Source organism: Apodemus sylvaticus, chromosome 14 (genome assembly GCF_947179515.1).
Source record: "Apodemus sylvaticus chromosome 14, mApoSyl1.1, whole genome shotgun sequence".
NCBI classification, from domain to species: Eukaryota; Metazoa; Chordata; class Mammalia; order Rodentia; family Muridae; genus Apodemus; species Apodemus sylvaticus.
Window position 1 is genome coordinate 67,248,670 of NC_067485.1, and position 12,408 is coordinate 67,261,077.

The 12,408-nt window shown below is 37.7% G+C and overlaps 1 protein-coding gene across 1 annotated transcript in view; it reads right to left on the minus strand.

The window, feature by feature from the left end:
- Positions 1-4,822: 4,822 nt before the first annotated feature.
- Positions 4,823-12,408, minus strand: part of Stam (signal transducing adaptor molecule) — a 52,962-nt gene continuing 45,376 nt past the window's right edge. The window contains exons 13-14 of the mRNA XM_052156874.1: positions 10,838-11,013; positions 4,823-6,159 (exon numbers count right to left, since the gene is read on the minus strand). Of these exons, the coding sequence (XP_052012834.1) occupies positions 5,883-6,159; positions 10,838-11,013 (453 nt within the window). The 3' untranslated portion in view covers positions 4,823-5,882. The remainder of the gene's footprint in view (positions 6,160-10,837; positions 11,014-12,408) is intronic.

Below are 12,408 nucleotides of genomic sequence, written 5' to 3' on the forward strand. Positions count from 1 at the left end.
AATGACTACAAAGGACAGCACTTCTGACAGAGAGCATATTCCCTGGCAAGGGTAAGCTCATGGGAAAAGGCTCACTGGCTTGCTGACAGCTTCAGTATCCCCAAAGTATGTCCAGAAGGCAAGCTCTACAGCTATGCTAGACACATGCAGCCCAGGGCCACAGTACCCAGCTCTATCCCACCCTCCTTCCCCATCTATGCCAGTACAGGTTAGTATGTCCTGAGTAAGCTACTCAGGCCGAGTGGCTGGACACTTCAGACAGAACCACAAGAGGGAAAGCAAAGCTACCGCTGGCTCTGTTGGTTCACCAGCAGCACTCTAATTCCCAAAGAAGTAGAAGGCAGGTCTGGGATGAACCACAGAGTTGCCCATAATCATTTACTGACCAAGAATGCTCTTTTAAGAAAAGCTGTATCTGTGTGATAGTCCCCTGAATTTCTAGAACAAGAAACTGAAATTCCTATTTAAGGATGTATGTATAAAGTATGATTATATATGTATATACACATATATATATTTTTTTCAATCTTATTCATATCTCCAATGCAAAATACTATTACTACCATCAAGTACTTCTTTTCCAAGAAACTTTATGACAACAAACTGAGACATTTATAATGAAAGTTGATTTTATCTTGTGCTATGCAATTATATATTAACATGTTATTAAGAAGCTTCGTAAAAGCAAGTATATTTGTATCTGTTTACTTCTTCAGTTTTAGCAACTCCTTTGAATATGTGTTCATTATTAGTTTTTCAGTAATTCTGGTTTGGAGAATAAGTAGCCATATCTTATATATGTTTTGTATAAATTTTCCATCTGGAATGTAACCTACCTTGCAGATACTATATACTATCTCTAGTATCTATCATGTTTGTCTTTAAGATACACAATGGTCTATGATAAAGAACCCATCCATTCTTCTAAGAAACAATATATTAGTAGTCTTTTTATAAAATCCATTAACCAACTGAAATAGGACTTGGATCCTGAACCGGAACAACCTAACAGTGTTTACTGCTGATCTTGCATATTTCTAACTTAAAAGTATTCTTTACTCAATCCAACTCCCAATTTGGTAATCAGATGGAGAAAACTAACAAATCAGATTTTTAAAAAGAAAGAACTTCTTGTCCTCTCAGCCTCTTTGTATTGACAAGAGGGTAAGGAGAAATCTTTACAAGCAAACCAAATGTGTGTAACTGAAAATACAAATAGCCCTTCTACACTATAACACTTATGGAATTACCTTGAAGCTACCCACCCTGATTGGGTGTGTGAATCACTGAGAAAAGTTCACTCTGGTGAGAATAGGGGAAAGAAGCTAATTGTTTTTAACAGTTTCTTAAAACAAAACTGCAGTGCCCTCTTCTGGCCTCAGTGACCACAGATTAAAGACAGAACCTGCAAGGTTAACCAAGTTTATTTGTATGTGCAGTTTCTGAAATAAGCCTGAAAAAAAAAAATAAGTCTCACTGCTTTCATGCATGTTTGTGTAATCTACATGCAGTCTACACACACACACACACACACACACACACACACACTCTTGTACGCACACTCAGGAGAAGCCAGAGAACATCAGGTGGACTGCTTTAGCATGCACTGGCTGCCTTATACCCTTGAGACCTGCCCTCACCCTGGAAGTGGAGATAAGCAGGTTTGATCCTGCTGAGGCAGTGGCTCACAGTACTGCTACATCTAGTTTTTTATGTTGGTGCTAGCGATTTGAACTCAGGTCCTGAAGCTTGTATGACAATGAAAAATGCTCTTACTTGCTGAGACATCTTCTAGCCTGTAGTTTCATTACTTCTAAAAACAGTCATGTGAGTTCTGATTTACTTATCTTTTTAGGAATAAGAGTCACTTTAATGAGAATGGATATTCAGATTTGGGTGGCAGATAAATTGATAAAAATATCTATGAAAGTGAAAATGTAAAACCTAAGAAAAGCTCCACAGCTTCTGTTATGAATGTCCATTTTAACTGTATAGAAATAATTTGATTGCATAACCTTTTCTTCTGGCTAATCTTAGTATGTGCTTTTTATTTACATATTTTTGGATAAAAATAAAATAAGTAAGAATGTTCATGGGACATAAAAAATTAAGTTAAAGGATACTGCAAAGAAAGGAAAGTGGGAAGGAAGGAAGGAAGGAAGGAAAGGAACAAACAAACAAACAATCAAAGACCCCAAATGCAGGAAATTCTATGATATATTGTGAATCTTAAAAAGTCAACATACGAAAGGCAGTAACAGGGATTACTCTAGGTTAATCCTGCAGAGTAAAGGGACATTATGTAGGTGGCATGTTTACCTGGAATGAATCCTAGATTTAAGAATATATAGATTTATATGTAAATACACATATTTGAGACAGTTTGGGGACAGTCTTATCTTAAGAATCACTGCCGGTTTCCTGAACATGACAGTGGATAAGGTTACATGGGTCTTTTACAGGAAGCATCTGCATACAGTTTCTGTCTACAGCATGCTTAGCCATTCAAAAGTAGGTATGTGTGTACACATGTAAATCTACATACAAGTACACATGTACATAAATATACACACAGAGAGAAGCAAAACGTGAGTACTTAGTGTCTCTAGAGGAAGAATATTTGCGCAGTCAGTGCTTTGCAGGCTTGAGACTTCCCTAGGCAGACAGCGCTGGGTAAGGCACCGCCACACTGGCAGCAAACTTGGCAGTTTCCCTTCCAAGGAAAGATGACTGAACATTAAGACCTTAGAAAAAATAAGCAAAGATAGCTCCTTTTATATCTTTATATTCTTATATTCTTATATCTTTATATTCTTAGTATATTCTTTATACTAAGAGATACAAGCCAGTATCAAGCCCAAACAAACCAAAGAAACAAAAATTAAAACCTAACAAAATTGTTGGAAAATGACAAATACATCAACATTTTAACCCTAAGTTTTGTTATTATCATTAAAAAGGAGATGTGCAGAAAGTTGTTATTATTATTATCACCATTATTATTATTATTATAATACAACAGGTAAGTAAAACAAGGTATTAAGTACAAAACTAAAATATTGACTTTAATGTATGCTGCGTGAAAATGTGCCCAATCATACCAATGAGCCTCTTATTAGAAAACAATTCCTACAATCTATTAGAGCTGCAGTTTATTATACAGGACACTCATCTAACACAAACGTAAGCACTGGACAAAGACTACTTTCAAGTTCCATGAGACAAATGTCACACACAAAAGCCCTCTATATTAGAAATGAATGATGCGGATTTATTGAACACTGAGTATTAAAGGGAAAGAAGAAAGAAATGTTTCAGAACTAAGGAAAAAGTAAGAAGGGTATGTCTGGGCACATACTAGAAAAATGTCCCTAGCTAAGTAGGGGTGATAGGTAACAGTGATAGAAAGTCAAAGGGTCAGACATGTCTATAAAATCCTCTTAACATACAGCACAGGCTACAACTACTCATCTCAGGCAGACATTATCACACCCAACACTGTATGGGGACCTGTAGCACAGGGCATGGCTGCATTCTGTCTCCTTTAGGGATCATTTTAATAAAAACATTTCTCAAACCTTAAAAAGTAATAAACCAAACGTTTCCTTCAGAGACGTTTACTCTATAGAAAATTTTTAAACCAGTCTATTTATCAAATTATGGACGGCTGTCAAGTGAACATTCGTTGCTGTTGTTGCTGCTACTTGGTTTTTGAGTCAGAGTCTCACTATGTAGCCTGGCAGGCTTAGAACTTACTCAGCAGGCCAGGCTTGCCTCTACCTCCTGAGTGCTGGGATTAAAGGTGTGCTGCTGTTGCTGCATCATCATGATCACCATCACCAACATCACACTCAACAAAGATTTTCTTGAAGTACAACTTGCATAGGATTTAAAGCAGAGCTATCTGCGATCCCCGCTAGCCCCATTTCCTTCCCTAGTCATGCCACTTCAAAGCTGAAAGGCCGGTGCTTCGTTACCACTGAACTTTTCTGCCCGGTTACCCAAGAGAAGACATTAAGGTAGAATCCATGCCAGTCAGTCATTCATCTCTTTATATGCTTGGTAATCTAGTACATAATAAAAAAATATATATGCATTGTAAAATGGGTAGCTTTTTGTTTTTTCATTTCACTACTGACAGACTTAAAGGATAAGACGCATACTGGAGAATATTTTGTTTTTTTTAACATGAGGGTATCAAAATTAAAATGGGAATATAGTTGTAAACAGAAACTTATAAAAATACAAGGAAAATACAGTATGACTTGAAGAAAAGTATATCATGTATACCATAATATTTAAATTGGAATAGATTATAATCTAACTGCTTATGAGGTTTTATTAAAAAAATACTTAAAATGTTACTCCTGAATTAAAATCTTAACATTACTATTTGATAGTAACATACTTTAAACTCAAGTAAACTTAAGAGTGAAAGAGCTATAAATATGAACCTGTGAGTTAATCACCCCCAATGCTATTTGCCAAAGCTGAAGTCATTTGTCAAAAAGAAAACAGACAAGTCTCAGAAATGCAAATCTAATATGCATTCATAGGAGGGAAACTTAGGTCTAGTAAACATGATACTCAAGTTTTAGGCTATTTAAATAATAGTATAGTACAATCAGGGGAATTATAAATATTTATGACTAAAATGTCAGTGGAATTTTTGTATGGATTAAAGGAATTCATTAAAATTACTCCCAAATAAGAAAAAATAATTCTATTAGACCTTCAAATGAGACAGACAAAGAGGGAAAAACTTAAACTCCAGTTTGAAACTTAACAATAAATACATAAACTATTAAACAAAATCAGAATATAAATTACTTTGAAACACCTATTTTTATCCATTTTAATGAGAATTAAAAGATACAATGTGTCGACGACATTTAAAAAAAAACTAGTGGGGAAGACAAGTAGATCAAATTTCATTTATATTCTAAAATTTATAAGAGACTGAAAATGTAGTGTCGGCTCATTGTTTTCCAGCTGAAAACTCCCCCTGTGGATCGCCTCTATCTCAGTGTCACTGCTGCCAAGAAACACAGTGCACAGCCTTAACCCCTGGTCACCACGGTCAACTATGACAAAGCAAATCAATGCCGTTACTTCTTTCAAAATAAAATACACAGACAAATTTTGTCTCATGGTCCACAATACCTGGAACATCATGCCAAAACTAAAAGTTTAAAGGGAACATCATTCTCCTCTAATTGCACCAAAAACGTGGCTACTGTATGCTGGTGTGATGACAACCAGTAGTGGGCAGGAGCTACAGAAGATATAACATACATGTTTTGCTCACAATTAGTAAAAGAAAGGTTCAATTTAATGTGACACTATAACAGGACAATGTCTTTAGATCAGAGTGCTACAACTTGGTTCTCTTGTAGCTTAAAAAGATAGTGTACTTATCATAAATTTACACAAAACATTAGCAAACATACTTGTTCATGATTAAAATAAAACAATGTAAATTAATTTAACACAGTGTTAAATATATTCACATGATCACCATTGCAATTCAAATGGTCACTAATGAAGTTACATGTCAATATATGTACATAACATATGACACAACAGTTTTTGATCTTTTGAGCGTTGCAGACCAGATAATTTTACAAGATAATAATCTTGTAACAATTCTTCATATTATGAAAGGAAATAAATGTTGTAAGTAGTTTCATTCCTCAGGGGGAGGGACATTCCTCTAAAAAGTCAGTGCAAATTGAAGACAGTTCTACCTTCTTGAGTATTTGAACTTGACCAGGATAGACTCTTATAAGCTGAGGAAAAACAAATCTTAAGATGTTAATGACTCTCCTAATAATTGTCAATGGCATTCAGCAGAAAAATGCCACCAAGAGGAACATCAAGTCCTATAGCAGAGCCTTCTGAGAATATGCTTGCTGTGGCTGAGGTGGCTGTTGGCTGCCTCCTGTTTGAGGCAGGGTTGATGATGTTAATGTATAGTTTGGCACCTGGGACATATTAGGTCCTGCATTCTGGTATATGGTGACATCAGCAGGTACAGGTACAGCAGCAGGTACAGGAACAGGCACGGCGGCGGCGGCAGCAGCAGCAGCAGCAGGAGGAGGACTGTATATTGAAGCCTGGCTGGGATATGAATTTCCTTGAACAGAACTAACCATTGCACTGTGGAGGGAGAAAAACAATTAGCTAAATACTGAATTATACACCCATTCAGAGCTGAACAGGAATAAGATGAATAAGGAACAGATGAATAAGCAATTCATCTGACAATTTATTAGATATATGCCCTGATATATATCAAGCCCTGTTATGTAAGTACTGAGGCTATGAAGAAAGAAAAGTATCATTACAGAGCTTACATTTGGTGGGAGAAAAAAGATGGTTAATAAGTTTACAGGCCAGAGTGATTCTTCCCAGGAAAGAGCACACTAATTGACTATTGCAGTGTCAAACAGTCAGCCATGAAAAAATATATATTAATAACTTTACATGGATACAGTGCAGGCTGGTATCGAAATTGCAACTTGTCTCCTGGCTTCTCTGTCAAAAGTGCTAGGAAAATAATCATATGCTATCATGTACAAAACTTTACTGAGAATTTTAACTTTATTTAGTATCTCTATTATAAGATTGTTTCTGTTATGTTTTCTGACTTTATGGGATGCTTAAGTACAAAACAGCTGATACTTTTCATTTGCTGGTTTGATTTAGTGTTTTCTGTATGGTTTATGTAATTTGAAACCAGTAAAGAAAAGTCATTCTAAAAAAATTTAAAGTACATCAATGCTTAAAAATCTCAGTGAAGAAAAATGGGGAATGGCAAATACCAGAAGTACAGACACCAAGGATTCTTGTTATGTAAATAAGGCTTCATTCAAGGGTAAGATGTTAAGAAGGCAGAGGAACTCACTCCATCCACAGTCTAGGAAAGGCACACATTAGGCTAAGATAAAGAAGCCTGTGAGCTTTATAATACCAGATGTGTTCAAAGAACAAAAAAGAGGCCAAGGCAACCGTAGCAAAGTGAGCAGAAGACACATGTGGTGGAAGAGATAAAGTAGCAGTCACGAGGGCTACGGAAGATCCAACGCGTTCCTTAGACGCCACTGAGCTATGCTTGAGTCAAGTGAATAAACACTTGGTGGTTTTTGAAGAGAAAGGTAATGAGATACGACATATTTTTGACAGGCTCACATGGGAACAGGAACAGATGTGAGAGCTGGAAAGTGCCCAGAGCCATAGTGGAGACAGGAGAGAAGGGTCACACCCTACTTTGAAAAAAAGTGCCACTGAAATTTGATAATGGACCAAGTAGTTTAGTATGTCTGGTTTTATAACTGATAAAAATAACTGGAGTGACCACTTACTAAAAGGAGAAAACTACACGGGACTACAGCTGCCTGGAACAAGAGAAGCATGGGCTGGAAGAACCAATGGTTTTGGACACCGCAAGAAAGATGTCCAGAAGACACATAGACAAGAATGCACATGCAGCCTGGAGTCCCGGGGAGAGCAGGAGTTGAAATGGATACTCAGAGTCCTCATTCAGAATGAAGTCCTTAGGAACTGAGTGACCAGACAGCAGTGCATGTCCTACACTTTCCGAGGTCAGGAATATAAAGGCGTGTTTGGCAACAGCAAGTGAAGAGCAGTAAACAAAAAGGAAAACAAGTGACAAGGGCCTGACCCAGTATCATGCATTAAAAGCTGGAAAGGCACTGAAGTGTAAGGGACATGGGCTTGGGAAATGAGCACAGGGCCAGGACGTCAGCACATCCTAACAAGACCATCTCAATGGACTAGTGAGATGGAGGCACAACCGCCTTCCCTATTTCCCTACAAGTTCAGGACAAGGACATCCCACACACCCCAACTCCCACCACACCTGTAAATGTAGCTGATCATGTTGGCACCTGTATCCAGTGTGGTCACCTCTACGGGAACCCCTGTGCGTCCCACAGTACTTTCTGTGGGCGTGTCCTTTACACATCTGGCCTTCTTGGCTGGTCCCCTAGCTGTTCTCTAGTTAGTTCTTGGCTTCATTTCCCTAGGACGCCTCTGGCGTCCGTCCTTCATCTCTGTTGCTCCTGGCACCATCAGACCCTGTATGCTCCTGACACTGTTTCCCTGGGTGGCTTCCTTTCTGTGTCTACATCTGTAAAACTATAGCAGCTTCAACAGCTGGGATTGAGTTTCTTTCCCCTTTTCCAGCCATCTCTTAGGACACAATTTTATACTAGGAACTCAGTGACTAAGTAATACCTAAATGTGAAAGTGTCAGTGCCCACAATTCCAAATTCTACATTAAGACAGAGGTGAGGAGATGGCTTTTAGCTCCTTGAAAGGGTATTACAGGGACTCTGAGGTAATGCAAGAATTGATACACATCTGTACGTGTATAAATGCAGGTGTCTGCTTAGGAGGAGAAACAAGGCAACCACTAGCAGAGGAAATGAAGGATCTGAAAAAGGAAAATGGAAGGGAAAGCAAGGCCTGGGGTGAGTCAGGAGAGCTGTGTTGCTGACTGCGTTTTCAGCCCTAAATCAAAGTCATGCGGTTTCACTGGTAGGCTTTTCCAACCCTCTTCAGCACACATCTGGAAGCCTAAGTTTTTCTCTTTTTAAATTTTATTTATATGTTTTAATTAAAATAAAATTACATTACTGTCCCTCCTTCCTCCCGCCAGTCCCTCCCATGGAGTCCTATTCTCAGGTTGATAGCTTCTTTTCTCTGATTATTGGTGTGTGTGTGTGTGTGTGTGTGTGTGTGTGTGTATTTATTCTTTGTACATGGCTTCAGGGCTGACACCTCTGTACTAAAGAACTAACAGGGAATGCACACGAGGCCTTTTCTTCTTTCTTTCCCTACAGCTTTAATTTTAGACTTACAAATTTCTCAGCCATTTGCCCTCAGGACATTTGGGAGGTGGTCCTCACGCAGTGTCTGCAGCTACCCCCAGTGATAACAGTACTTTGAGAAGAAAGGATGAAGCCACCTTAACTTACTGGTCTATTTATCACTTTTTATCTGTTAAACAGATGTTTAAGAATTTAATGAGAAATAAGATATAAACTGGTGGCAGAACATTGGCTGACATATATAAGGTCCTACGTTTGATCCCAGAACAATGAAGAATGTGAGGTTAGTGGGTAGACACAGACAAAAGCAATTTCTTTAAAATAACTGAACGTGCTTTTCTATTTGAAATGGAGTAGTCGAGAAAGGTCTCTCTGAGAAAAGAGAATATTTGATATAGGTATGTACTTCCAAAGTCAGAAAAAATGATAGATTAAAAAATAATAGAAAGGTGGAAATAAAGAGAAATGAACTTTAAAAAGCAACAATTCAACAAAAAGTCTTCAATGATATTAGTCCTTGAAATGAGTGATAAATTCACAAACATGGTAACATTGATCAAGGAGAAAAGCAAAATCAATCAAAAATTAAAAAGAAAACTTAGTGAACATATGCTAAATACTTGCTATACAAATAAGATTTAGTTTCTTATGTTTCAAGATGCTGTCTAGCTGGGGTCATCTATAAAATGTACAATTTATTGTACAATAAATTAGAAATAATACAGGTATGAACCCAGTGTAGTAAAGTGTCTCAAGAGCTTTGAGGAAGTTCTCCAAGAATATATATCCAACTTGTATCTTTCCAAGAAGAGGTTAAAATATAAAGATGTTCTACAACCAGCAAAGATACAGTAGTGTGGCATGGTGTGGCCCCTGTGGCAGGAGCAGAAGGGAAGGCAGAAGGCCCGGGATATGCTAGGACACACTGTTAGTGCAGTTACTGAGGGGTTAAAGTAGATGGGATCAGAGAGATACACCACATATACAATGGGGACGACTGAAGAATAAATGGACCACTCTGAGTTGAAGAGAAACTCATCTTTATGCAGTAATTGGATAAACTCATTTATATAGACCAAAAGCTGTTCAGCCATGGTGATTAGGTAAGAAATGATTAGCATCCAACTGTAATGTGTCAGGATATTAATGTGAAGGATTTATTTTGGACATTGTAAATAATTATATATTAGTTGTCATGACAGACAATGCAGAGGAAGAGATAAGAGAAAGTAGTTTGTGTGAACTGCAGTTGTTAGCCTCAACTACCAAGTAGATAGTAGCAGAACTCTGAAAAGAGACAAGGCGTGTAACAAAGGGAGATAGCTAGCATTTAAGAGAATATTTAGTATGTGCCCAGAGCATATTAATGCTACACAACCATTCACCATCATTCCAAATGTGCTGCAGTGTGAGAAAGGAAGTTAAATTTCAGTGTTCTGACCTCAATGCCTGCTTTTGGATATTAGCTAAGAGGAACCTTAGTCTGCATCTGGTTCCCATTAACAAAATGGAGTTGCCTCTCATATGTAATATAGGGAGTCAGTAGGTCAGTATGTGTTAAACATAATCTCAGCACTTGGTCCGCATCCTGCAGCCCAGATTGTGCTTCTTCACTATCTTCCTTGAAGTCACGTTAACATCTGAGATATGACAACATAACAATGTCTTTAAAAGCTCACCTACTCTTTGTGGGCAGACACTGCAATAATGAGGTACACACAGGACATTTACAGACATGTGCCTGTGCTGCTTTCTGGACGTGTGCCTGTGCGACCCAGAACTGTGTTGGTAAACTCTTAAAAGCCTACCTTTAGTTGCTGCAATGAAAAGACTTAGCCTGCATTCTTACAAAATCCACTCTATACACAAACAGGGCAGTCTGAACAGTGATGCATAACTCCTGCTTTTCTTATCTAGATTTATGCTTACTGACTGACCACTGTAACAAATTAAATCCCAACAACCATCGATAATCAAATTACTTTGGGTAAGAAGCCTGGGTCTGCTGACTAGGAAGAGCTGGGTTTGCAGATGGCGGAACTGCTCCTTGGCTGATAGAAGACAGTTGCTCTGGGGGAAGACTGTAGGTCTGCAGATGGGTCATCTGTGCACTCCCTGCAACCAGGTAGGTTCCACTCTGAGCAGGCCCTGGATATACCTACAAGAAATGATATGGAAGCACTCCATTAAACAAATGTAATGCATATTCCAAAGTTACTCAACAGAGGCATTCAGTTACAAAGACAGGAAACACTGTTCCTTTATATCTTCCTTTAAATGTTACTTCTATCAACTGGAATTTCATAAAAGGCATATTTTAATAGTCTGATGATTTTTAATCTTTTAGTATATGTACGTTTGTATGATGTGTGTGCATGTATGCAGTATGTGGGCCAAAGGTTGATGTAGGTCAAGTATCTTCCTGGATTATTTCAACCAGGGTTGAAAGCTCATCTATTTGGCCACTATAGCTAGCCAACTTGCTCTGGGGATCCCTTCTGTATCTCCCTGTGCTGGGATTACAGGCAAGCTACCATGACCAACTGGCATTTACAAGAGAGCTGGGAATCCAAACTCCAATCTGGCAAGCACTTTATGCACTTTACAATCTTCCTAGTCCAAATTTTTATTTTAAACATTATATGAGCAGATTTTTTACTTTCATATAGAAGCATTTCTATTGCCAATTCCTATAACCAAAAGCTGTTCTTTCTGTTGTTGTTGAAATATATCTTATACTAACATAATCTCTATATTGAATTTATGATATTATATACTTTCCATGTTGATCTTTTAAGAGGGTTTTTTCTAAAAAAACTTCCAACTTGTTTGTCTGCCTGTTTATTTAAGGGGGAGTTGTAGTTGGAGAGTATGGAGATGAGAGGATCTAGGAGGAGTTAGGGGAAGGGAAATCATGATCAAATTGTATGAAAAATAGTTTCTTCAATATATACATGTATGTATGTATGTATGTATGTATGTATGCATGCATGCATGTATGCATGTATGTATTGAAATTAATCCCAAAACTTTGGAAATGTATTTGAATTTATTGTTATATAGCCCTAGAATATTACAATTTACATTTCTAAACTGCACTAAATGAATGGAGAATACACAAACTTCCTAAGATTAAGGTGCACAAACTCTGTTGTAAGTACTCAATTCTATAGGTTTAGAATGCAAGTGTATGTAAATCAGAAATAAATGGGGTGGCTGTGAGGCAAATGGAGTGGCTGTGCCTATTTTGATAAAAACAGGCAGCAGGCTGGATTTGTTTACCAATTCCTATACCTCAAAGCTGCTCCTTGTTGTTGTATTTAAATTTAGAGACAGAAGTCCTTATAGAGGCTGTACATAGCCTCACTATGTGGTCCAAGCTTAAACAGGAGGCAATCTTCCTGCCTCCACTTCCTCCTGATGATGGGCACTTCCATAAGCCAACCTGCTCAGCATTATCCTACCATTACGAGCCATCATGGCTCACTAAAATCTTAAACTTTTCATCTTAAAAAAATTATTTATTGTGAAAGTCTGTTTATATATTTGAAAA